Raw genomic sequence first — 27,390 nt, 5'->3', positions numbered from 1 at the left:
ATTTTTATATATCATTCAATTTTAATAATATATTTAATAATAATTCATATATATATATATATATATTTATATATAAACTAATGGTTACGGATATAAAATAAAAAAAAAACTAAATAAAATGAGTAGTAATAAAAATACCAAATTTTACACGTTTGCAATGAGTGGACATTTCACTAACTTAAATGGACTGATCTGGTGTGTTTGATGATAATACAGTATCTGGATCACTTTATGCACATTGTAAGCCTAACTGTCCTTCAAAGCAATTTGCATCTCTAACTCGCATCTAATGGAATTTCAGAAAATAATATAATTAGTTCTAATCCTCAACACCAAGTTGGATTTTCCACAAGATTTCCACCTTCTTTCAACTACTTGCCAGATGGCCTTGAATGTGTAATGTATGATAATGCATGATAAAATATACAGCTTTGGACACATCCATATTTCACTGTACATTAAATATTTGTGGGTGGATCCGATTGTTGTTGTAGCCACCAGAAAAAAATATAACAGGCCTCAGATACATCATTAATCTACTATAACTACCCATAACTTCTGTATCAAAGGAGGCCACTTTCCTTTATCACAAAACATTAGAGTGCCTGAAGAAATACAAATATGCTAAATAATAAAACAAAGGCAATTTAGAAAAATCTAAATATGTCTAAAAATTGAAATGCGCTAGTTATGATATCATCTAAAACTAGTAATACAAGTAGGAGGATGTTTGTGAAATGTATTCGATTGTGACCTTAACTTTATCACGTGTCATACATTTGCAATGAACAACCATTAGTGAGGGAGGTTGCTCTTTAAAACTTCTGTAAGAATAAAAAAATGTAAGGCTTTTTGAACTTCATATCCGCTCTACTGTTAAACAACTACTAACCTTTTTCTCGCTCGTGACGGTTTCTCTTTCCCAGAAGACAACAGCAGGTCTTAGAAAAAGATGGTCTCAGTTCATCAACGTTTGGGTTATGGGCCCAACATGCTTCCACCGGACCACCACGAAACCCACCCCAGCTGGGACTTGAATCCCCAATAACGTTATCTGGCTTAAGAAATCAATGTCATATCCATGAGGTAACGATACAAAGAGAATTCTTCTGAAATGTCATTTGATCTTTATTAATCAATTTCTAGAGAAAGAGCCATCTTTTTAAAGCTCAGTAGAACACATTGTAAGAGATATTCAGCATAAAGTGGTTTATTTCGCCCTCTTTTGGCAGCGACTGGGAATTTTTCGTATTGTGAGACACTCTCGAGACTTTCACTTCGTTCTTTAACCTCAAGAGATAAACACTGAAGCACTGGATGTTCTGCAGATAACCAGAAACAAGTGTGAGATAAATGGTCTGACACACAAATTGGATTTCTCTGTTTTGGTCTCTTGTTGTTTTTCACAGTACCTGCATCAGAAGACAAACACGAAGCACAGAAACTCTCAAATGCATCTTTTCAGTTTATTTGTATATCAGTTTACAATTCACTGCGCATGAGATTGCTGCATGTCCACACATTCATATGGACAATCTGTGTCTGAATCCATGGCACACATATTGAACAAAGGCAACTTGTGCTCTGATAGGTGTTTCAATCAATCAGAGAGTGAAAATGATCCTTGCTGATAATGAAATTTATGCAAAAAACAAGGTTCTTTACGTGGTGCAGATGGATAAAGACAAACTTGGTTGCGGCATTCATTAAAACATGAACAATTGCCCAAGACATCTCAAGCTAATGTGCACAGTCATGCTGACGATAACAGGAATGTCTTGCACTTAAACTAAGACTTAGCAATGCATGTAGTGTATTTACAAAAGATATTGCTCCAAAATCCATTAATGCTGCTAAATGCTGTAACATAATGAGGCATAACAACCTTTCAGCTCCTCCAACACAATTAACAACTCATCCCTTTATACACGAGTGCACGTTTTTCTCAAATCAACATTTCAGCAACAAACTCACTATCTTTATACCCAAAAGCATTCAAAACATTTTAAAATTAGTACAAAATGTATGTGTCCTGTGTAATTGGATACATTGCATTTTTCATTTTGAAACAAAGGACATTCTGGCATTCTCTAATAAAACCAAAAACCTATTTTTAAAGGGGAAAAAAACAGATCTGAAATGTCACTCAGATGTAAATGTGCTGAAATGTCAACATGGCTCATAACCATAACACCAAGTCCAAGCGTCAGTTGATTTAGGAATAGAAAACGGTAAATAAACCAATAAATCTGCCTGTGTATCACTATATCAAAAACTGTCACGGATAGAGTCTGAGTCTCCAGCCAAAATGGATGAGTGCAGCACATTTATAAACAGAGAGGCCATCAATCTCCCTCTGTTGCTGAATATGATAGTTACAGCTGACGTGCTTGTCGAGTGGGTTATACGACCAGTCATACCGCGAGAAAGAGTGCATGGGTAGATAATCATTCAGCCCAATGAGTAGTGCAAGCTTTTCCAAAAGCACTGGAGTGTACTGGAAAATATCAATCATCTACACATTCAAAAAAGCACCAAGGAGAAAAACAACATTTTAAAATTAGTACAAAATGTATGTGTCCTGTGTAATTGGATACATTGCATTTTTCATTTTGAAACAAAGGACATTCTGGCATTCTCTAATAAAACCAAAAACCTATTTTTAAAGGGGAAAAAAACAGATCTGAAATGTCACTCAGATGTAAATGTGCTGAAATGTCAACATGGCTCATAACCATAACACCAAGTCCAAGCGTCAGTTGATTTAGGAATAGAAAACGGTAAATAAACCAATAAATCTGCCTGTGTATCACTATATCAAAAACTGTCACGGATAGAGTCTGAGTCTCCAGCCAAAATGGATGAGTACAGCACATTTATAAACAGAGAGGCCATCAATCTCCCTCTGTTGCTGAATATGATAGTTACAGCTGACGTGCTTGTCGAGCGGGTTATACGACCAGTCATACCGCGAGAAAGAGTGCATGGGTAGATAATCATTCAGCCCAATGAGTAGTGCAAGCTTTTCCAAAAGCACTGGAGTGTACTGGAAAATATCAATCATCTACACATTCAAAAAAGCACCAAGGAGAAAAACAATTAAAAAAAAGAACACAATCCACAGTTCAAAACATGCAAATACATCAAATGAATTGACACTGGTTGATATGAATTGATCTGTGGCATTTGTTAAAGGCACCTAGTGTTAAACTGATCAAGCATCCCATAGGAAAAGATTAAGTCCTAGTATTTCTGGTGGCTTCCAACCTTGTCAACATGCTTGTGTTCATCACTCAAAGATTTGAGAATTCTGAAGGCACTATCTGTATCAGAAATGTCCCTTGCACATCCAGCAAATATTTTTGGCATGTAAACAAACACAGTTTCATGTGCTTGAAAGTGCCAAACAATTTGTGGTAGTAGTAAAACCTGAATTGAAGTGTACACAAAACCAAATTGCTCAAAAAAAGTAAAAGAAATATATTAATCTTAAAAGCACAGTATATGAGGTTGCATGCTTCAGTGATAGCTGCAAACTGCTTCTCCAGACCCTCCTGCTCCTGAAACAGAGACTGGATTGTTCTTTCACACTTCCTCGTAGAAGGCCATCTGAGCCATGTAGGCAGAATTCCTCTGCAACAGACAGACCCGGCAGAATAAGAACACTGTTACAGTCTTTTGAAGAATGCAAACTATTTCATGATGGGAACTGGAAAAACACAACATTTTCTGCTGATTAAATTCGATTAAAACATGCATGCAATTTGACAGCAAAGATCCACTTTGTGGTTCAGTGCACCTTTACCAAGTAATTACATTTCTAAACTTATTTATTTATAATAAATTAATTAATTAAAATAAATAAATAAAACCTCCTCTTTTTTTTTTTTTACACATAAATGCAGCCTTGGTGAGCATAAGAGACATCTTTTAAAAAACTAAAAAATCTTACTGACCAGTGACCACCAAACTGTATTTATATCAGTAATGTTTTCTTAATGCTTATTTAATTTAAAAAATGCAGTAAAAAACATTGCAAAATATTAAAATAAATGTTTTCTATTTTGATACTGTATATATTAAAATAACAATATATGATTATTCTATTATAGCAAACAGAATTTTCAGCATTATTACTCCAGTCTTTAGTGTCACATGATCCTTCAAAATCATTCTAAAATGCTGATTTAGGGCTCATTTCTTATTTTTATTTTATTTGTTAAAAACACTTCATGATTGTCTGATGAATAGAAATTACAAAAGAGCAACAATTATTTGAAATATAATTTTTTATAACATTATAAAAGTCTTTACTTCACTTCTAAAACATTTAATGCACCCCTGCTGAATAAATCCTACTGACCCCAAACTTCTGAATGGTTGTATGTTTTAGTTATTTTAGTTATTTCTGCAGGAAATTCAACCCCAAAATGTTTGATATATGACTTAACCATCTATCAAAGCCTATTTTCCAATAAATTAGTTGCGGTGATCATTCATTATGCCGGAGTGTTTCTTACATTGCTGTGGGGAATATAAGGAGGTTCAGTGTAACTCCTGAGACTGTAGAGTCCAGCCTGATGCTGCTCTTCCAACTTCAAGGATTCAATCTCCGATTTGAGCTCCTTCAGCTGGTCTTGAAGATGTTTGCTCTTCTCCATGTACTCTAGCCTGACACACACACACACACACACACAAGACAGCAGCATATATTCAGCTTCAGTTTTCAATAGTTCTTCAGACAGAATGTGATCAAGTGCGTACCGTTCTCTCTCAATCTCCATGGAAAGTCTTTTCATATCCGAGTCCTTGAAGTCCATTCTGATGGAGCTGGCCATGTCTACAGTCCTATCTGGATTCTCTGGCCCAGTGGATGGAGGAGGGCTGGAGTATGCTGCTATTAACTGAGTGCATGACACAAATGACATGTTTTGAAAGCATAATAAGCATGACAAACAGCAGAATACTTCTCTAACATGTCATAGCAGCATTACAGGGTATGTTGATTTGGTGATTTCCAGGAGTTTCTGCTTTGCCCTCCGTTCTGCATCTTTAGCCTCATTCAGATCCTGTTTCAGGTGGTCTGCCTCCTTCAATCTGAACCACAAAATACAAGACAAGAATTGACCTTCTCAAATTAAATGTCTCTGTAATACTTGATTCTGGTTGGACAATCACAGCACTGAGTGTCAAGTATTTTAATATAATTACAGCATGTTTGTGTGTGTGTAACATTTTAATGAAGAAAAACTATTTTTGCTGCTTAATATTTTTTGTGGAAACCATGATCATTTTTTTCAGGACTCCTTGATGAATAGAAAGTTAATTGAACGACATTTATCTGAAATATTATGTTTTTGTAGCATTCTAAAAATCTGTACTGTCACTTCTGATCAATTAAATGCTTCCTTGCTGAATACAAGGTTTAAATTATAATTTTTTATTGTTCATACCCCAAACATTTGAATGGCAAAAAATTTCAACTTTGATTAAAAAACATTATTGAGCACAAAATGCTTATTAGCATATCAATGATTTCTGAAGTATCATGTGACGCTAAAGACTGGAGTAATGGCTGCTGAAAATTCAGCTGTTATCACAGAAATAAATTACATTTCAAAATACATGAAAATAGAAAACAGTTATTTCAAAATATTACTGTTTTTACTATATTTTTGATCAAATAATTGCAGCCTTGGAGAGCAGAAGAGAATTTTTTTCAAAAACATTTAAAAAACTTAATATTCCAAGTTTTGGCCAGTGTATATTAATATTCAAATATTTAACTAAGAAGTGTGTTCATTAACATGATCATTTTACTGTGAAATTAGTACCCAGAATTTTCACTGGTACTGATATCAACTACTGACAACCCTACTGGCCCACCTCCTCTCCGACTGCTCAACAAGCTTAACTGCCAGTTGTTCTGCTTCTCTCATCTTCTGCTCCATCAGTCTCTTCTCCTCTTTGGTTTTGAGGGCTGTGACCTCCAGCCTCTGCCTCTCATGTTCTGCTTCAGCTGCTTTGTGGGCCAGCAGTTTGGCCTCCTCCTCTGCGATCTGGGCTTTCTCTGCCAGAAGGTCGGCCGTCTCCTCGGAGCGCAGCTGCAGAAAGGGAGACAGATAAAGAAAGGCTTACCGGATCAGGCTCAGGGAGTCTCAGAGCATGGATGGAATTCTAATGGGAGTCCAGGACAATGGTTTGGACCTTAATAGCTCTGCAGTTCATCCCAAATTTACGTCTGGACCACATACTTTTATACCGCTGGGGCTATGAGGACATATATTACAAGCTGGCGGGGAAAAGAAAGTCAACTATTTGGCATCCCTCAATTTCAAGCTTGGCAAAACCCTCACTAGAGCTTCATTGGCCATTCGAGCCTCGTCCTGTAGCTGGAACAGACGATGCTCCATCTCTTCTTTCGCTCGCTCCGCTTCCTCTCTCATCTGCTTCTCCCGTGCAAGAATCTGACGCTCAACCTAAACACACACACACACAAGACAATGGGAGAGATCTTGCACAAGATGACACTAAATACATTTTAAAAAATCTGATTAATTCATGTACATGTTCAAAGGCATTGCTTATGGTCTCCAAAACTACATTTATTTGATCAATAATACAGTAAAAAAGTTAATTGTAATAATAGTTCACAATATTAAAAAAACTGTTTCCATTTGAAAATTTTATTTATTTGATGGCAAAGGTGAATTTTCAACAGCCATTAATCCAATATTCAGTGTCAAATGATCCTTTACAAATCATTCTAATATGCCGATTTGATGCTCAAGAAACATTTCTTACTACTTTTATCAATGTTGAAAACAGCTGTGCTGCCTAATATTAGTTTGGAAACAGTTTATGTTTTCTTTGATGAATAGAAAATTTAAAAGAACCGCATTAATTGAAAGAGAAATATTTAAAACATTATAATTGTCTTCTCGGTCACTTTTGATCAATTGAAAGCGTCCTTGCTGAATGAAAATGTTAACTTAAATTATATTAAATTTATAATAGAATTTAAATAAAAATTTTCTATTATTAAAAATGTACTGTCCCCAAACTTTTTAACGATAGTGTACTTTATTCTATTATAGTGTACCATATTCTATACTGAAGATAAACCTTTAAGTTAGTGTATAATGCCTCAGTGTTATTATAATGTTTATAGGTGTATTGTTCATTATATTTAATGAATACTCAATTACCATAATAAACATTAAATGAATAATTCAAGAGAACTGAAGAGAACAAATCAGAAATGTAACACCACAAAGGTTAATGACAATAAACATTAAACTAATGAATGGAAGTGAAAAAAGACAGACCTTTTTCCTGGCCTTCTCCTCTTTGGCCTGAGCCTTCATCTGTTGGACCTCTATGGAATCCACCTTCCTCCTCCTCATGAACAGGTCATGGTTTCCAATACACAGCTGTAGGATCTAATTTATACAAATGACATTAGCAACTAGTTTGAAACACTTTATTACAGAAACACCTATGAAAGTAACTTACCAGTTTGTTAACTCTGAGCTGAGAGGAGTAGAATTTAAAAACTTCCTTTTTCTTGTCCAATGGTTTGATAGTAAACTGAGAAGACACACCAATTCTGTATTATTAATTAATAATTAGGCTATAATAACCAATATTGTCATTTAATGTTTGCCGTTTTATTGTAAGGTGTCCTTGAGTGTCATGTAAGGCACCTATAAATAAAATGTAAATGAAAAATAATATTTTTGGTCAAGAATTTCCTCTCTCAACCTCTTTCTCGCTGTACGAGATGTTTCGGATTCCACTCCAGGGGAAGGATTTGTTGGGGCTGAGCTTGTTGTTGGGGCTGTAGATATGAAGACCCTGAGCATCAACTCCAAGAAGCAGCTCTGTGTCCCTCTTATTTTGCTGTGAGATTTAGTAGACATTTAATTCATCATTTATAATTCATCAACTATAATTTGGCGGTAACTACACACAAGATACATTAAAAATATACCAAGAGAAATGCAATCATTCCAACTGATCTCAATTTTGAATACCAATAAACACAGTGGGATCCAAAAGTCAAGACAACCAAATGCTTTTATTTTGCATTTTTCTAATTTAATAATTTTTTAAAAAATAAATACATAAATGTTTTTAATTAATTACTTTTTTTTAATTTTCAAAATAACAAATGAAGTGTGGACCGCAGTGTAAATTGAGTTTGGCAGAGGTTAGCTTTCTCCCAAAAAATAAAGAAAATATTACAATAAAGAAATATTTTAAGAAATAAGAACAGAGACTTACTGTAATAGAAAAGTAACTAACTCCATACATCTCTAGATCCTGTGCTATTTTTAGATACTCCATCTCAGCCTCGTCCCTACAAACACAAAACAAATGTAGTCTGTCTTTTATATCCAGGCAATTTACATGGACACCACAGGATATGCACAGTCTTACCTTGTGATATTTCTGTGTTCAGCATACCAAGCTGTTATCTTCTCTTCCCACATGTCTGGTGTCATCTGGTACTGCATCAGCACCTGCACAATAAAGCACAGAAATCAAACACACAAGTCATGTTGATGAATGCAAATGCTGGAGATTGATAAATGAACCCATTCTCACTCACTCTTTTGGGCAAGAGTTCATCTTGAGCTAAAAAACCTGGCTTGTGAAAGTTTGGATCATAGTCCCCATACTGCAGAAAGGAAGACAAACAGGAAATATTTAATAGACAGTATATAATTAGATGCATCCTATGATTGAAAACTGATATGGAGACCTACCTTGGCTTGAACAGCATATGACGCCAAAAGAACAGAGGCTTCCGGAGAGCAAAATATCTCCTCATCTAGTATCTGCTTTTTGACCTTGGTAAAGAAACAGGAAGAGTTTTAATTTCAACTTTAGCAGACCTTTTCTCAATGAAAACAAGATCAATCATGGCAAAACCCAAAAAGAGGTTTCTGTAGAGCGGAAAAAGACCATCATGGACAGAAATCATGCCAGATTCACAAGAACAACTCCCACATACTTGTAAGAAGAAGAGGTGCTGAGTAATTTCCTGCACAAGCTCATCCTCGACTTTCTCAGGAAAGAATTTGGCGAGAAAATGAAATGTTATCGGAGAGTCCTTCGGAACTTCTTGATCCAAAACCTAGATGGATTTAAAAATCCAACAAACTTGTCAGAGCAATTCCTATATTACTATATAAAGCTTTCAGTACCAGCTCTGCACTGCTGTTACATCTCACCTGTTTATCAGGCTTCAGCCAGGCATAAGTGTCTTTCACTGTGTATCGAAGGCCAAAGAACCACGTTTCCCTCAAACCAATGGTCCGGCACACCAGGTCAAACAAATCTTTCCCTTTCCACTTGACCTATGAGACACAGATAAACATAAAAAGATGATAATACAGGCAGACAGGCCAGACAGAACACATCGTTTTGTATGTTCATGTATGTTTACCTCACAACTGAACTCCATTTCAGCATCCATGGTGCTGACTTTGACTTTAAAAGTCTTTGCTTGCTTCTTTTTTAGACCCAAAATCGACATTGTGACTTCTTAAGCACCTGAAAATAAAGAATTACTGTGAAAGTCAAGTATATTTTACAAATTTTAAAGTAAACATTTATTCATAAAAGCATTTGTGCAGCAGAGGAAATATAATCCAAAAATTAAAAATAAACAAAGGGAGAACAATTCATCGTTTTAAATAAATATTTATAAGATATATATTTTAAAATATGTAAAATAGTTAATTAAATACTTCACATTATCATAAGCGCAGCATGTAATCTATCTATGTGCTAACGTTACTTTCACAATTCACATGGCAGATGCATGGAGTCAGACGACCACAGGTAGGTCGCATACACGCTAATCATTATTTACATGCAAAGCTGTAGATTAAAGACTTCTATTCATTTTCAAGGAAAACATTATCAGTTTTCATCTTTTTTGAGTCGGAAAACATCACAGTCTGCCATGTTATAGCGAGCGAGCAGTAAGTAACGTTAACTGTTATGCGACTTAACAAAGGTTGAGAATCTTTTTTTTTAAACCCAACCTAAAACATTAAGCTAACGTATTTTCTCCGTTTGAAGCGGCGAAATGTCACATTAAACTGTAAAGGAAATATCTGCAAATATTTCTTGAAAGATTTAGGAATGAAACAAGCTAAATATCAATCAGTTACCGTGAATAGGTTATGTGTTGAAACAGGCCCGATCCACGGCGAGGAGTTTCCAGTCTCTCCGCTAAACCACAACAATGCAAACCGGATTTGGTTTGTTCCCCTACATGGAAATCACTATAAAGCAGTCGAAAAGTGTTTACAACTCTTTAAAAGCGTCCATTTTCTTATTAAACCACCAGCTGGGCGGTTGTGGAATATAAATCTGATGTTATCTTGGGTAGAATGTGTTGGATAGGGAGTTTGGAATACTTTGTTGTTGATTTTCTTTGCCGCCCTCTACTGGAAAGACGAAGAATAACAATTTATCAATTTATTATAAAAAAAGTATTTTTTTTAATAAAACAGTGATTTATGTGCACCCTTTCAATGAAATAACATTTTAATAAAAGACTAATGTTTAAGTACATTTTTAATGTAGTTTATATGTGACATGAGTTTCATATATTTGCATGTAGATGTGTATTTACAAATGCATACATGCATGATTTTATCCAAATGCAATCTGCAGTACATCTGTATGTGTACATATATCTTTTATATAAACTTCATATAAATGTATGGACCTGTATGGAGGTCATAAAAATATTCTGTAAGAAATTGCCCTAAATGACACCTGGATCTGTGTAATTTTTCATAAAGGAATGGCAAACAGCAGTTGGACCTTTTCTGACGTGAGAAATGTGATCCTGTCGGCCCATAAAAACACAGGGGCCCAAGATAAGGTTGGCTTCTATGATACCTGGGCTGAAAACTATGAGCAGGTAAACTTTAGGCACCAGTACTTTTCCCAGCACTTTTTCCAGTAAAACTATTTTCATCTGTAATTTGTTTTCTCAGGATGTAGCGCTGCTGGATTACCGTGCCCCCTTGTTGGCAGCTGAGTGTGTGAGCTCATTTTTCAGAGGTGACAGAGAGAAGGCCGCTGTCCTGGATGTGGCCTGTGGAACAGGCCTAGTCTCTGCGCATGTAAGCATTGCTTTATTTGAATTCTAGTGGGCACAAGACAACATGATAAACCTGGTAAAGCAAAGAGTGATATATTTTTTTTCTCGATCCCATTTGTTTGAGGAAAGCTGAAGAAAATGGGGTTTCGTCATTTTGTTGGAATAGATGGAAGTTTGAAGATGCTGGAGTTGGCAAAGAAAACTGGACTTTATCAGCAGCTTACGCAATGCCTGCTCGGTCAAGATGAAGTTCCTGTTAAATCTGGTAACCATGCTGTGGACTTTAATGCTTTTACTGTCAAAATGTAATCTGTATTTTCTTATCAGAAATGCCTGTTTGGATGTCATGTTGCAATTTCAGACTGTTGTAATAAAGATAACCGTTTAAGATAAACCAGATAAACCATATCTTTGTTGAAAAGAACTCGCTAGGTCAGTAGGACATTCTGCACATAAAGAATTCACATTTTGATTCACCCATGTTTTAGGTGTTACAACTAATAACCTGTATCATAAAACATGCCTTTTTTCTCCTTTGTCTCAGAAACACATGATATTGTTATAATTGTTGGAGCTCTAAGCGTTGGGCACGTGCCTTTAACAGTCATCAGAGAACTCTGGGATGCTACAAAACCAGGTAACTTGTAAATTTCACAGCTGCATCCGAAAGCTGAAAAATGCTGCCTCTGCAGGCCGTATACAGAGACAGGAAGGCAACAAGGCACATCTAAATACAATGATCCTATCACATTTCGCATGTATTCTTCACTGCCTGTGATATCCCACAATCCTATGTAAATGTACGTTTTTCAACAACTTTTTCCACTTTTGATGTCATTTCTAGCGAGAAATTCGTATTGTAGTAACTAAATATTTGCTTAGTTATCACAAAAGCTCTCCTTAATTAGTTGTAAATAATGAACTATTATGCTGTCTCAGAAGCCCATGCAAAATCAGTTTCCTGCACAAATCACTGCAGTCAGCTGCCTAAGCTTTCAGACAGCCCACAGTGTTACTATTCAACAACTTTGTGGTTTTATTAATGTGATGTCATTGTTGTACTTTTGGATGCATACAGAACATGTACATTTCAGATATTTTCCTAAACTCCATCATTCTCTATAACAGGTGGCTATGTGTGCATGACTACAAGAGGGAACCCTGATAACCGGGAGTACAAGGCTGAGCTGGAGCAAATGATCAGAGCACTTGAAGAAGAGCAGAAATGGAGCCGTGTGACTGTAGTTGAGGTGGAGGAGTGGGAGAAGGCCGTTTCAGAACAGGACAGCGGGTACATTCCAGGCGCAATTTATTTGTATCAGAAAGGTTTTAAATGCAGTCCATGATTTTAGGACCACACAAGGGAAACCCAATAACCAAATGTGCTCAGTAATCCATGCAGCTATTCTAAATAGTTCTTATTCCACCAGCAGGTGGTGGTATTTTTTCAGAAATTATATTATCACTTGTTTTGAAAATACTTGACAAGAGATAAGCTTAAACATGATCTATTTGTTTGTTTTGGCACCAAATTATTTCACCTGGCACTGGTACACAGTGCAGCCATTTGAAAAACTTTAAGGTTTTTGTTCAAGTAAGGTCCATGAACCTAAAGGATTTTGTGAGAAAATGTCTAAGGTGTGTGGTTACAAATCTACCATTCCCCAGTTACATCTAACCTTTCGTTTGCCACTCCTCGATACTCCGACCGCTAAACTTTTGAAACTGCTATTTCCGCTGGTGTCATATGACAAAAAATAAAGCACACAAACAGATTATGGAGTGTGTAGGCTACTATGAATAAGATTATTTAACAAGAAAATTTCCTGTTTAAAAGGTTGTTGTTGAAATCCAGTGTTAAAATTGCATTATACTGTATGTGATTAAATAAACATCAATACATAACAGCGACCATTAAAATACATTTGATTTTGTGTCAGTTAGATATATATATATATATATATAAGTAATGTGTAAGTAAAGTAACACATTCCAAAAGAACACAGTGTAGATATAAAATTTTATTAGTTTGTAATTCCTTTTATAAACATTCAGAACAGGCGGGTTCACAGTGTTCTGACTAAACAAATATTACAAGGGCATATGCAAAGGCATTCATGAAGTATTGACTATACTTCGTAACTTGTAACAGCTAATTCAATTAAAATTTCAAGCAAAATGGATAAACATTAAGATTTTTATTTTGGTTTTATCTCTACAGTTTAAGCTTCACTACAGCACATTCTTTTGAACTCTTTTTAAACACTCTGTGCCTCGACAAAATGCAAAGCGCTTTCATGAGGTGATACTTTCTGTTAAACCGGTTTGGCCTGGATCTGCCGTTTCATTCAGTGCTCGAGCTGACATACATGAAAGGGTAACAATGAAGAGAGTGTTCTTTTCCCTCCCTTGTAACATTTGAACCGAACAATTGTCCATCTCTGAAAGACCACCTGTTTGGCCAAGATCATAGCAGTGCTTTTATATGACAGTTTTCAACTAGAAATATGTTCATTCTAGTTTCCTAGCAGGAAAACAATATAATATTTGAATGAAACTGACAAATTTCCATATGTTTGTTGAGGAGGTGTCAGCTTTTTTTACGCTACAAAGGAGAACTATGCTAAGTACAGTGCATGACATGATGGAAAAAAAATTTTTCCGCTTACAAGCATGAACATACATTAAATGTACACACATTAAAGACATAAAATGTATGGAAACTATTAAAATGAACTATAAAACAGCATCATAATCATGACTGCTGAAGTCTGAGTGTAAGTTACAGTGCAAATCTTCATCTTGATCAGCTGCACTTCTTAAAGTGCCTCAAATTCTCTAAAAAAAATCAGAATGGACTAACTGAGATCATTATCAGTTTCACATAATAGTAAGGTTCAGCCACTAACATATTCTTCATTTTATCACACATTCTTCATATTCACAGTGCTATGGCAGATATATGACTGTCCAAGTGCATGTAAGTCCTTCAATCAACACAAATTTTGTTTGTGCAGTTTCTAGGTGTCTCCTTATTCAAATGTATGTATTGGGAGCATCTTCAGTCTCACTAGGTTCAGAAGCAGCCAGTGTCTGATTCAAACCATCATCAATCAGCTGGGACTTAGTCGACGCCCCCTCGTTCCGCTCAGACTCTGGGATCAATTCGGCTCTGGCAAGCTGAGACTTTGTAGTTGACGGCCTGCTCTGGTGGGAGCCCAGAGAAGGAGGTCTTCCCTGATTCAAAGGAGCTTTCTGACTCCACTGGGACCTCACAGATGGAGCGCCACTCTGCAGTGACCTCACAGAGACGGGCCGCATCCTCTGGGAGCCCGCTCTGCTGGACCCTGCCTGCGAAGAGCGCACGATCAGGTACTTCACTGAACGACCACTGTCGTCTTCTGTTTTGTCTTTGCAGATAGTGGTGCAGAGCATTCCTCCACCCAAAATGAGGACAATAGACGCACCCCAACCAACATAAATGGCACCACCAATCTCCCTTCGCTGCGAATCGGCCATCTGTGGGTTGTAAAACGCTCTCACCACAATGCCAGCCGACCAGGAGACGGGGATTAGGCAGAGAACTCCAGCGACAATCAACGTGACACCAGCTGCTGTGGCGATCCTGGCTTTGGATCTTTTGGATCGGTCCATGAAGATGGTGCACTTTCCTCCGATGAAGGCTAAAACAAGGCCCACCGCTCCCAAAAGGATCGCCATCACTGTGAGGGCCCGAGCCGCCTGCAGATCCGTGCCTAGCGCGAGCATGGACTCGTACGGTTTGCACTGCATTTGGCCTGTGCTTTGGATCACACAGCTCATCCAAATGCCCTCCCACATGATCTCTGAAGTTACAATGGTGGTTCCAATGAAGGCCGTCACGCGCCACATTGGCATGATGCAGGACAGGAGGGCTCCCACCCATCCCAGCAGGGCCAAGGCGCTCGCTAACATGTGCATGCCTAGAGAAGCCATCTCGCTGAGGTTCAGTTATCCACGTCCACAGCTACACTAAGGCCTCTTCTCGCCAGTTAAAGCCTTTTTGGAGGCCTTGTGGTGTTTCCTTCTTCACTCATTCCTGTCTGCAGCTCAGCTTTCACTCTGGTGACAGTGATGATGTGTTTATATGCTAAAAAGAGAGAGAATGACTGAGGAGGTGTGTGCAGTTAAACAGACCATGCCTCCATTAGTCCGCACGCTACCAGACTAACCAGATTCCTTCTTCTAGCCATGGACTATATGGGCGGGTCATGTAAAAAGAGATAGATGGGCTACTGTTTAGTTGGGAATTTGCATTAGACTTCTGAAAAGGGCTCAGGTGCATTTAGGTATCCAGATGCAGTTTCGATCTCACTATTTTGCTTTTCTGTTTGAGGTTTTAGAGATTTGTTTGAAGCTCTGACCACCAAGGCAGCCTCTATATCTGATGCCATAATCATTTTTATATGTTAAAAATGAAAATGAATGAAAATTCTGTCATCGTTTACTCACTCACTCACGTTTTAAACCTGTATGATGTTTCTGTGCAACATAATAAAATATATTTTGAAGAATGTTTATAGCCAAACACTTTTGACTTCACTAATGTCTCTCAAAATATCGTTATTAATTCTAAGAAAGAAATTCATAGAGGTTTGGAATGATATAAGGGCAAATAAATGATTACAGAATTTATTTTTGGGTGAACTATCCATTTTGAATGATTGATTGTGCTAATATACTGCCATTCATATATGATGCACATATAATGGAAGACAAGTGTGGTAACTAATTTAAAGCACTAAAAAGTAGGTTTATAAATTGTAAAAGTTAATGATTTGAATGCCAAACAGGATTGTTGTGACTGTGTTTACAGTCTTGCTACTCACCTGTTTGCTTACTATAGTTTCGAACGATTAAACATGATGAGTCACATAGCGTTTATTTGAAATATTTTCTTAGAGGTCTTAAAACAACACTGAAGAGAATGCTAAATTTGCTCATTACATTTAGATTTTGTTGTCATACCTAAGGGTTGAAACACTAGTTGTGAGTCAGTCATAGTGTGGAAAATACCTACCAGAAAAAAATAAGGTCAGTTTCTTCCTGATGCAATCTTAAGCATGTGGGAATATAAACACAGTCACAATGTTTGAGTGCAATAATAATTTTTATTAAGTATACATTGCTACATGTCATATGAATAATGGCTATAATATGAGGTGAAACTATGAAAATAACTATGAGAATCAGTTTAATGACAAGATTTTTCAAATTAGCAACAAAAGTATGCTATCAATGATTGGCTTACATTTTAATAATGAAATGAAAAATATGTATTATTACACTACTGTTAAAAAAAGTTTGGGGTCAGTAATTTTTTGTTAAAGAAGTTAATACCTTTATTTAGCAACAAACGCTTTAAATCAATCAAAAGTGACAGCAAAGACATTTATAATGTTGCAAAATAGGTCTATTTCCCAAAGAATCATGAATTTTATTTTCTATATTGCTAAAAAGTTATTAAAATAGAAAACAATATTTCACAACATTACAGCTTTTGATCAAATAAATGGAGGCTTGGTGAGCATAAGAGACTTCTTTTAAAAAAACACCCAACATACCGACCCCAAACTTTTGAACTCTGGTTTATATTATGTGAGCAATTACGTTGAATGAAAGACAAAACAAAAGTATTTTGAACACACAGTGCTATTTGTTGTCAAATTCAATATTATTTTTTGGGCTGAGACAAAACTCCTGGGGCAAGGAGGGTCTCAAGGATACAACAGTGATGGAAGCGACAAAACATTTCAGCAGCACTTTCAAAATACATACTTTGATTTGCACATTTCTTCAATGAGTATACCATGAAAACATTTTTAACATGTGTAATGCATTTCTATTTTGTGGCAATGCACATTCCAGTACTCCTCAAGAAATGCGTTTCATCTTAATTTCTTACTGTTGTGTAAATCAGTTCCTCTTCAGCTCACTACAATTTGTTAAATCAGTCCTACTTTTTATACATAAGCTTTGCTGCTTTCCACAGACCTGGCTTTTGAATACATGACATTATGGCGATCATCCTCACGTGGAGAGCACGAGCTGCAGAGGAGACCTCCACCCAGAAGAAGCAAACCTACAGAAGCCCAGCCAACGTGAAGCGATTCCCCAAGCTCTCTCTTCTGACCTTCCACCAACAAAGGGTTGTAGAAGTCCCTGATTATGGTATTCGCAGTCCAGCAGACAGGGATGAGGACAAAAAGTCCAGCAATGTTGAAGATGATGCCACTGGCGATAGCGACCTTCACTTTAGATGCCTCGTCTTCCACAAAGCTGGTGCACTTTCCTCCTACGATGCTCAGGATAATTCCAAACACCCCAGTGATGATGGCGATGATCACCAAGGCTCTGGCGCCCTGCTGATCTTGAGGAAGAGCCAGCAGAGAGTCATAGACCATACACTGCATCTGTCCTGTGCTCTGAACCACACAGTTCATCCATAAACCATCCCAAATGATCTGCGAGGTCACAATGTTGGCTCCAATGAAGGCAGACACCTTCCAGTTGGGCAAGCCACAGATGACGATGCTTCCCAAGAAGCCGACCGTAGCCAGGCAGATTCCCAAGATTTGACATCCCGTAGATGGCATGTTTCTTAACTTGTTGCCTTGAAGGAATGAATACAGGAAGACGTTGCTGTTATCCCCAACGGCCGTTAGCTATGTCTATGTATTGTTATATGTAACACTCTCTTATAGGCAGTGGCGGAGCCAGGATGTTTTTATAGGGGTGGCCATAGAGGGGCCAGCAAACAGTCTGGGCTGGCACAGAAATCTTCATTATTTCAATATAGAAATGTGTTTGACTATAAAGTACTGGACTGTTTTAGTGCCTATAAAACACAACTGAATACAATTAATTTCTTCTTAACTGTAATTGAGATATTTGTGAATTAGATCAAGTAATACTGAGTGAATATGACAATTCCAGGTATTTTAATAAAGGGGCTCACTATAGCTTTTTTGCTCAGTAAGCTTCTTAAAACTCCCAAATGCTTGCTGTCCAACATTGCATACTCATGGATGAGATATGCAGATAGTGATAAAAATGTGAAAAAGAAGTGTCTGAAGTCTCTGAAAATTCTCCTGTTTGATGTGGTCATTAAGAGATATGGTGGTTCCACATCTTAATAAATGCATTTCTTGTCAAAAAAAGGGTCAAAAACTGCAGTTTTGAGTGGGGTGGCCCTGCTTATTGTTTACAAAAGGAGGGAAACGTCTCTGGTTACTGTCCTAACCTCGGTTCCCTGAGAGATGGGAACGAGACATGGCATTAACGCCTTGGGGACTCCCTTCCTTCCTAACCTACCTGAAATCTTATTGCACAACTCCAGTGAAGTTGCTACTCTCACTGGCTAATGCCAGCCAAGACGGCGAATAGGGGCGGGGCCCCGCCGTTATGTAATGCGCCGTATTGGCGGCATAAGCTCAGAATCTTCAGACTGAACCAGCAGCACAGCAGACCTGAGCAGTGAACACGGCGGACTACGCCATGTCTAGTTCCTGTCTGTCAGGGAACCGAGGTTACGACAGTAACCGGAGAAATTCCCTCTCGAGAATGGTCTCTTGACATGGCGTTAACGCCTTGGGGACGGTATAGAACAATGCTGTGGAAGCAGCGAAGTAAAAAGGCTCAGCCTTGGCAGAGCTAACATGAACAGTTCTTGCAAGACACTAAAATGAATCCCCAACCAATCAAATACGACCCTGCGACATGCCTCGAGGGGATTGGATGTAGATTCCCACTTAGGGATCCAATCAGGTTACTCAGAATCCATGTCCAATGGCAGGTCTCTTATTGAAAGAGAGATGCAGCGCCGTCGCCCTACAAAGGCTAAGACATTACAGTCATATCAAACGCATGCATACAAGTATGTAATATAACAGTGCAATGAAGCATGTGAACGGCAAGGCCGGGCACAATACTAACAACAATATACACACATAGAAAACAGCCACATCCGGGGCACCACAGTCTGAATATATCTGCCCCGCCCCCGATCCCTCAACACGACCTAGTCAAAACCACCAGCACAGTCAAATGGCTAGTGGTTGCAGGTAGAACCATGGGTCATACTCACCGACAGGACCTGTGAGGCTAATGACCACACGTCCAAATAACACTGACGCCTTCTCCCTTTGTGCAGCACTTGTGACAAAATCTTCAGTGGGGGGAGCACATACAGACGGGCATTCGGCCACGGCATCGTGAGTGCATCCCTGCCTAGGGGAGAGCATGACAGAGAGAAGAACAGAGGCCAATGTGTGTCCTCCTCTGTCGCAAACAAGTCTACCTCTGCTTTCCCGAACCGTTTCAGATCAGCCTCACTGTCCCGGGGTTCAGTCTCCATTCTCCTTAAAGAATCCCGTCCCTCGATAGCATATCCGCGCCGCTGTTCAGGCAGCCCGGAACATGCGCTGCTCGAATGGAGAGCAGATGGTGATCGGCCCACAGCAAAAGGTGTGCTGCCTGTCTGTAAAGGGCTCTCGAGTGTACTCTGCCCTGGCGGTTTATGTACGATACCACCGACATGTTGTCCGTGCGAATCAACACGTGATGCCCCCGGACTTGCGTGAGGAAACTCCGAAGAGCCAAAAAGACCGCTCTCAGTTCGAGGTGATTTATGTGCCACGTGCTCTCTGACTCTGTCCAGTAGCCCTAGGCCAGTATGCAGTCGCAATGAGCTCCCCAGCCCATCGTCGACGCGTCTGTCGTGACCACTTTCCGCCGCGTGACCAGACCCATCTGGGCGCTGAGTTGGTACAGGTCGGGGTTCCGCCATGGTTTCAGCGCGTTCAAGCACCACAACGAGGGACCACAACGCGGGCATGGCCCGTTTTCCACGCCCTTCTCGGTACTTGTGTTTTCAGCCATATCTGGATGGGGCGCATATAGAGTAGACCAAGGTGACACATCATCGCAGCCACCGCCATCCGTCCCAAGAACTTCTGATACTCCTTCAGTGCCACGGGACGGCCCAGCCTGAATGCATTCAGAGCGGACATTAAATCTCGTATGTGCTCCTGACTCAGACACGCTCTCATTGACATTGAGTCCAACTGCACCCCCAGATACATGATTGACTGGCTGGGGTGTAACACGCTTTTTTGTTTGTTCACACAGAGTCCTAAACTCTCCAGGTAAAGTAACAGAGAGCGTTTGTGGCTGCATCCTCTGAATGGGCCAAGACCAGACAATTGTCCAAATAATTCAATATGCATATTCCGCTCACTCTCAGAGGCTCTCGTTTCCGCATCCACACATTTTGTAAATGTACGCGGCGCCAGCACTAGCCCGAACGGCATCAGCGTGAACTGATACGCTATGCCTTCGAACGCAAATGTCAGAAAGCACCTGTGACGAGGGGCAATCTGGATATGAAAATATGTGTCTCAATCTCCGGGTGAGTATCAGTTTTAGCGTTGTCATTTTGAAAGCGCGTTTTTATAATGCACGGTTGATGGGTCTCAGGTCTAAGATTGGACGGAGACCACCATCTTTCTTTGGAACGACAAAGTACCGGCTGTAAAACCCGCTCTCTCTCTCGCTCGGCGGGACCATTTCTATCACGCGTTTCGCGAGGAGATGGAGAATTCCTTGCCTCAGCACCGGCTCGTTGTGTGCCGGAACTGTCGACATGACCACGCCATTGAACCGGGGTGGTCTGCGCCGAAACTGAAGCATGTAGCCGTTCTCTATTACATTCCACAACCAATCCGAAATGGCAGCGGCAGCTCTGTGGCCCGAGTGAATGAACCATAAATCCAGCTTGCTCTTAGCTGGTTCGTCGGGGGATTCCCACTCTAGACCGAGATCACTCACGGCCCTGGTGAGAATCCGAACGAGCTCATACTGGAACGCAGCATGTCCCTCCTCTTCAGAGCGCTCCTCTGGAGTGAGGGGCCCGAGTGTCGCTGTTAGGGACATCGCCTCATCAAGATCGTTGTCGTCCCCCACCACACCGAACGAGATAATCTCCGAAGCGCTAGGGGCGGGTCGAAGACTCTCTTCCGCAAAGCACACCGGAGAGCGCGCGGGGGGGGTGAATCGCACCTTTCTGCATGGTCGCCCACATGCGGCTGTCGTCCCACCAGCGGCTCGCTGGCAGCGGTGGAACGTTGCAGAGAGAAATCACAGAGGGCGATATTCCTCCGGGTCCTAAGCACCCGCACTGCGAATTCCTCACAGTGGAAGCCGTTCCGGCGGATGACGCAGCACGTATGCGCAGCGCGTACGCCTCTAAGATATGCTAGTCTCGCGAGTTTGTTTATAGGAGCAAAGGAAGCAAAGTTTCCTTACTTTAGCAAAGAAAAACCAGTCTCCTCTTGGTTTATATCGAAATCCTCCAACATTTTTCTTTACAAATCCTCGGTTTGTACTTTTAATTCGTGACCGGTGTTTTGTTTTGTTCTTTCTCCGCATTCGTCACTAATCACGCAACGCCGACTGACTGCAATGATAGAGCTTGGAATAGCCAGGACAATTTTTAATATAACTAAATTCGTCTGAAAGAAGAAAGTCATATACACCTAGGATGCTTCGAGGGTGAGTAAAACACAGGCTAATATTCATTTTTGGGTGAACTAACCCTTTAAGGTCTTTCCAGTTAGACTTGTTTCCTCCTACTACTGACCATGGCGAATATTTAGCCAAAGCTGTCAAACTAGTTTTGTTCAAATGGACCCACATTGGAAGCTGGAAGTGTTTTGTTAAAAACATTTTTTTCGAAGCCTGTGTTATGTAAAAAGAAAATCTTTTTAATATACAGTATGAATTTGAATGTCTATCTTCTCTTTGATTGTAAATTATTATAAAGTTGACTATAAGGCTGGAATACACACTACATGATTTTTTAAATTGGAACAGATTTTCAAATGCTAGGCGACTTTGTAAATGATTATAAAGGAAAAAACAGGCATCATATACCAAACGACTGGGGATCACACACTACCAGCGTTAAGCCAATCATTGATAGCATACTTAGCGTTAACCAGTACAGACTACAAATCATAGCAAAAATCTGCATTCCAGTGTATTCAAGCCTCTAGGAAGGTTGATCTGTTCTTAAGGTTTTTCTGTTCAATGAAATCACTTCCTGAATTCCAAAAAAATGCTTATAATTACAAAAATTGTAATATTTTAAAATAAATTTGGCTTATTGTGTAGGAATCCTTTAACATAAAACAAAATATGAAGCAAAACTAATTGTTATTGTAAGGCACTTACTATAGAAGTGAATGAAAACGCTGTAGTTTGCAAAAAGATAAAAAGTTTCTGCATATTCATCTTCCTGTATAATTTACTTTGTTCAGTCAAACACATCTGGCTGTACTGTTATCATCACACTAAGTACTAATGTTTGAATCTATGAATTTTCAAAATATAATACAATTGGTGTATATGTATATTTGACATTATCACATCTCTCTCTCTCTCTTGCATGCATCTGAGAGAGATGTCACCAAGTCTGCGGTTTTCAAGTGCACACGGTTGTCATGGGGGGGGTTGTCATGACCTGTCTGTCATGTCTGCATTCAAGCTGACTCAAATTCATCTGTGCAAGCAAGCAACATTGGTTGCAAACTGACAGCAATAAGGCACATAACACCTGCAACTATAAAGACTGCACCAGCTGCTATTCCAGTGTTAGTCTTTTTGAGCCGTTCTTCTCTGTAAAAGTTGGTGCAATCGGCTCCAACAATGAACAGTCCAATGGCAACCACACTGACAGCGATAGAGGCACAGATCAATGCTCGTGCTGCCTGGAGATCTTGAGTCAGAGCCAGGATGGAGTCATACACTTTGCACTGCATGTGAGCAGTGCTCTGCAGGATGCAGTTCATCCACAAGCCTTCCCAGAAAACCTGTGCTGTCACGATGTTTGCTCCCACGAAGGCTGTCACTTTCCACATAGGCAATGCACACACCAGGATAGTACCGCATAGGCCCAACACAGCCAGACACACAGCCAAGATTTGTCGTCTCCTCATCTTTTACGCAACAAAGGCGATTCATCTGCAATTAAAGGGAGGAAAACGTTGAAGTTGTAAGAGCGAATGACTATTGACAAAGTGAATGCTCTTCCTTGTTGTGCCTCAGGTATTGGTATTTGAACAAAGAGAAAGCAAAGCAAGGGGAGGAGACCCGTATAGAGTTTCCTGTTCAACTTGATTCTTCTACTCAGTATGTCCACGGATTCATGGAAAAATTACACAATTCAATTATTTTAAGCAATAGCTAGCCTAAATTGAAAATACTGAAATTGACATGGTTTTACTAAAGCAATGGTTCATCCAAAATGAAAATTCATGTTGTGTCCCAAATTATATTTAAACACTATGCACCCAACAGTCTAGTGTAGTATGAATTATACAAGGTTATTTTGTCATCCAACATCAGTAACACCTCCCCCTCCAATATGTAATTAAAGCTGTGACAGTTGAGTGCATAAAGTGTCCAACATTATACACTTTGTTTTTTCAATAAATTAAGTGCATCATCCACGCAATTAAAGTGCTCCTTTTATTTTTGGAATTTTCAGTATGAACACACTAGTCGCACTATTTATGCTAAAAAATGACGTAGAATAGTGCATAAATACACAAACTGGGATGCACCTTCGGTTTTTATTTACTCACCCTAATTCCAAACATGTATGCTGTTTATTTTGCATTTAATTGTTTTCATAAATCAACAGAGACTATGCCCCAAAAATGGAAGAAAATGAGGTGACAAACAAAAGTTTATTATTCGTACATGTTTTGTTCATCATGATAATCTTCACAAATTAACTTTTGAAGCCTAAATGCAATCACCAGAAGTAAAAATCTAAATGAAGGCTGTAAACAAACCACACCAAGGTTGCATTACTTGAACATCGCACTTTACAAGCTTCCACAAATGTTTTCCCAGAAGGTTTGAGTTAGAATAGTTTACAATGAGGCTGTGAAAGTAGATCAGTTTTCCTATTCAGTGCGATGATGAATAATGTCTCCGACTACCTCTGTAGTCTCATTTAGCCACTTGTTAGCAACCGCCTTTGTTTTAAAGACAACTGAAAGCTTAACCAAAAACCTACTGACTTCAGGACAATGGAACTGGAGGTGCAAAATGCTAACTAATTTCTTGGTTTTTGCCTACAAAAATACATCATTCTTCTATTCACTGATCATCTTCATTTGCCCTGCAGCTATGGCTATATGGTGCAGGTTTCACATCATGACATTTGATGTTATTAATATCAAACCTCTGGGCTGCCTGCATAAACTGCTTTGACTAGTCTTAAAAATGTAGTCATGTAATTTTTCTTTAAGACTGGTCCTAACTTTTTAAAGCGAGTTACAAAAAGGTAGATTGGTAATTTGGATCTTAAAAAAAAAAAAGACTGGTTCCTGGACCAAGTGCCATATCGGATTTGAGATGAGGCTCTTATCTAAAGCAACTCACAAATTAGGAAAATATTTCACTACATAAGCCAACAATTTTGCATTTTAGCATTTGTCGGTACTGTAACAAATCTGGCTATACGGCTTCAGAAAACGTTGCCTTGTTTACTTATGGTTGAATTTATTTGAGAATCAGTAGATCTTATTGTTGCTCTCAACAGGAGCAATAATTGCCTCTTCCTTCCACCACCCATATAGGCCTACAGCAGTGTTCCTCAAATCTTGCCCTGGAGGGCCAATGCGCTGCAGAGTTTAGCTCCAACCCTGATCAAACTCACCTACCTGTGATTTTCTAATGATCCTGAAGACATTGATTAGCTTGCTCAGGTGTGTTTGGGGGGGGGGGTGTGGCGGGGATTGATTATGATTAAATGATTGATTAAAAACCACTGTATTGTAAATAATGTTTTATAGAGGAGAAACAATAATGCACAGTATGTGGAAAATTCTCAACCTTAAACCACACACTTTAAAAAGGCTGGGTTAAATACAACCCAGTGCTGGGTAAAATAGCCCAGTTGCTGGGTTTGTCCCCATTTTACCCAGCACTGGGTTGTATTTAACCCAGCATTTTTTAAGAGTGCATAAACACATTTCATTACATCAAATACACAAAATGTCACTTTTAGCAACATCATGTGACCCCTTTTAAAACAACCCGCGGCAACCGTGATGAAGTTGCTCAATTCCCCGGGAAAACCGGACACGACCACAATAGCTTTAAGTTGTCTAATTTGGTCTGGTCTCCCTGCTACACTAATAGTAGTAAGCCATTCCTTTATGTATACATTACTTACGAGTACAATTTTAGCTGGATTATTTGGTCCCCTTCAAAAATTGCTCATTGCCCCCCCCCGCTACTGTTAGAAATGTACGCCCCGGAATACCTTTTAAAAGCGTACGCTTTTGTAATTTGTCCCGTGAACCAGACCGCAAATAACGGAAGTTCAAAGACGATTCTCAAAAAAAAAACCGGTACAGAACCAAACTGTTTGAGGAGGTTACGCTGTATAAAAATGAATCAATTAGACAAATGTAAAAGAAACAATTTATTAAATTAAAATAGTCACGCAAGACCAAGTAGTTAAAAATAAAAATTCAAATCTCTTCCTTCACAAACAGGAGAATTAACTTCGGTCAAGACAGTCTGGGTCTCACACATAGGCTCCTGGAGCAGACCTCGGAGCGGAGTATTTCACGGAATAACCACGACCGTCGCTCTTTGGGCACTGGCAACAGAGAAGCGCACCCCCGATGATCAGCAGGCCAGACGCGCCCCAGCCGATGAACAGCGACGCCCCCAGCTCCCGCTTCTGAGCCTCAGCGAGAACGGGGTTGTAGAAGTCTCTGATGACGGTGTGTGCACACCAGCAGACCGGGATCAGGCACAGAACGCCCCCCACCAGGAAGAAGACGCCGGCCGCGACCCCCACTTTAGCCTTCGCGTCCCGTTCGTCAATGCAGTTGGTGCACTTGCCTCCAGCGACGGCCAGGAGAACTCCCAAAAAGGTCACGAGAATGGAGATGATAACAAGCGCTCGAGCTGCCTGGAGATCTTGGGGCAGCGCCAGCATGGAGTCGTAGACCTTGCACTGCATCTGACCCGTGCTCTGCTGCACGCAGTTCATCCAGAGGCCTTCCCAGAAGATCTGTGCGGTCACGATGTTGGTGCCAATAAACGCCGTCACCTTCCACATGGGGAGCGCGCAGATAATGATGTCTCCCAACCAGCCGATGACCGCGAGGGCAATGGCCAAAATCTGAATGCCAGCAGATGCCATTATGTTTTTGTTAGTGTGTAAAGTAGCAGACTCTAACACATAAAACACCGATAAAGTTATTTATAGTGGCTTTTTAGAGGTGTGGTTTGTAATGTGATTTGATGCAGCTGGCCAGGGGTTCCCGCTCTTTACTCCTAATTAATTTCAGACACAAGGCTGTCTCAATTAACAAACTAAGGACATAATCATGTCATTCGCAGGTGGCAAATGTCATGTCCCCCTCAATTTTTTCGAAATTCTATCCTTCTATCAATCACTTTTTGAAAGTGATATGGAATATATGGATATGGATATAGGCCTATATATATATATATATATATATATATATGGAAATTATATCCTTTTAACAAACCACAACACAAAACACACTGTGCGATTTTTTAAAAGTCCTCTAGGATTGTACTTGTCAGACTGTACGAACATGATGATCATGTCACACTGTGGGATCTCAGTTGTTATTAATGTAAGACTGTACGACAGTCAAGACGCGTTAAAAACGGATGCGAGCAAGAAAACGTGTCCGGAGTTTTACCTTATCAACCCACACACATTCAGTGACTGCCAGCCGCATTGCACGCGGGGCTGTAATGTTGGCTGTCATTAAAAGTATATGAATGGTGGCAATACCGGCGGATTTATGCAGAATAGTGCAAGCAGCACTACACACCCACATGAAGACAGCAGCGCAACCGGAGCAAAGGCAACGAATCATATTAATTCCGTGAGTGGAGGACGAGAGCGCCGGAGTTTATGCGGTTAAGTGCTATCACAGAAACAAACATACGTTTAAAAAATGCATACAAAAAAATTAATGAAATTAAAAACACCAAGAGAAAAATATAAACCCAGGAAATCATTTAAAAAAAACATTAAGACACGAAAGTGTCTCATGCCATCAAGTCAGCCCTGGGCCCATATGCAAAAAATGTGTAGGCCCCCCCCCCCCCCAACAAAAAGACCCCCACCCGGCCCATTTTTTGTTTTTTTT

The 27,390-nt window shown here is 39.5% G+C and overlaps 5 protein-coding genes across 5 annotated transcripts; 1 reads left to right on the top strand and 4 right to left on the bottom strand.

The window, feature by feature from the left end:
- Positions 1-2,981: 2,981 nt before the first annotated feature.
- Positions 2,982-10,448, bottom strand: nf2b (NF2, moesin-ezrin-radixin like (MERLIN) tumor suppressor b). Its single transcript, XM_016228832.1, has 17 exons — positions 10,188-10,448; positions 9,455-9,561; positions 9,240-9,365; positions 9,020-9,142; positions 8,772-8,855; positions 8,615-8,683; positions 8,443-8,525; positions 8,287-8,362; positions 7,765-7,902; positions 7,516-7,590; positions 7,329-7,442; positions 6,357-6,479; positions 5,887-6,104; positions 4,995-5,097; positions 4,765-4,904; positions 4,521-4,671; positions 2,982-3,633 (listed from the first exon to the last, which is right to left on the bottom strand). The coding sequence occupies exons 2-17, from the start codon at positions 9,542-9,544 to the stop codon at positions 3,586-3,588; spliced, it is 1,761 nt and encodes a 586-aa protein (XP_016084318.1). The 5' UTR covers positions 9,545-9,561; positions 10,188-10,448; the 3' UTR covers positions 2,982-3,585.
- Positions 9,792-12,499, top strand: mettl27 (methyltransferase like 27). The gene is made up of 6 exons (XM_016228833.1): positions 9,792-9,852; positions 10,827-10,948; positions 11,025-11,153; positions 11,261-11,396; positions 11,676-11,768; positions 12,260-12,499. Exons 1-6 carry the CDS (start codon positions 9,822-9,824, stop codon positions 12,475-12,477), a joined length of 729 nt encoding a protein of 242 aa, XP_016084319.1. The 5' UTR covers positions 9,792-9,821; the 3' UTR covers positions 12,478-12,499.
- A 908-nt stretch (positions 12,500-13,407) lies between these two features.
- Positions 13,408-15,632, bottom strand: cldn30 (claudin 30). Its single transcript, XM_016228711.1, has one exon. The coding sequence runs from the start codon at positions 15,104-15,106 to the stop codon at positions 14,168-14,170; it is 939 nt and encodes a 312-aa protein (XP_016084197.1). The 5' UTR covers positions 15,107-15,632; the 3' UTR covers positions 13,408-14,167.
- Positions 15,633-17,133: 1,501 nt separating this feature from the next.
- LOC107548151 (claudin-4-like) lies at positions 17,134-17,766 on the bottom strand. Its single transcript, XM_016228710.1, has one exon. It carries the CDS (start codon positions 17,764-17,766, stop codon positions 17,134-17,136), a length of 633 nt encoding a protein of 210 aa, XP_016084196.1.
- Positions 17,767-25,672: 7,906 nt separating this feature from the next.
- Positions 25,673-26,450, bottom strand: LOC107548211 (claudin-like protein ZF-A89). The gene has a single exon (XM_016228831.1). The coding sequence runs from the start codon at positions 26,400-26,402 to the stop codon at positions 25,776-25,778; it is 627 nt and encodes a 208-aa protein (XP_016084317.1). The 5' UTR covers positions 26,403-26,450; the 3' UTR covers positions 25,673-25,775.
- Between the last annotated feature and the right edge of the window lie 940 nt (positions 26,451-27,390).

Source organism: Sinocyclocheilus grahami, unplaced genomic scaffold (assembly GCF_001515645.1).
Source record: "Sinocyclocheilus grahami isolate Dianchi unplaced genomic scaffold, SAMN03320097.WGS_v1.1 scaffold344.1, whole genome shotgun sequence".
Lineage (NCBI taxonomy): Eukaryota > Metazoa > Chordata > Actinopteri > Cypriniformes > Cyprinidae > Sinocyclocheilus > Sinocyclocheilus grahami.
This window is presented reverse-complemented; position numbering and strand designations above follow the sequence as displayed.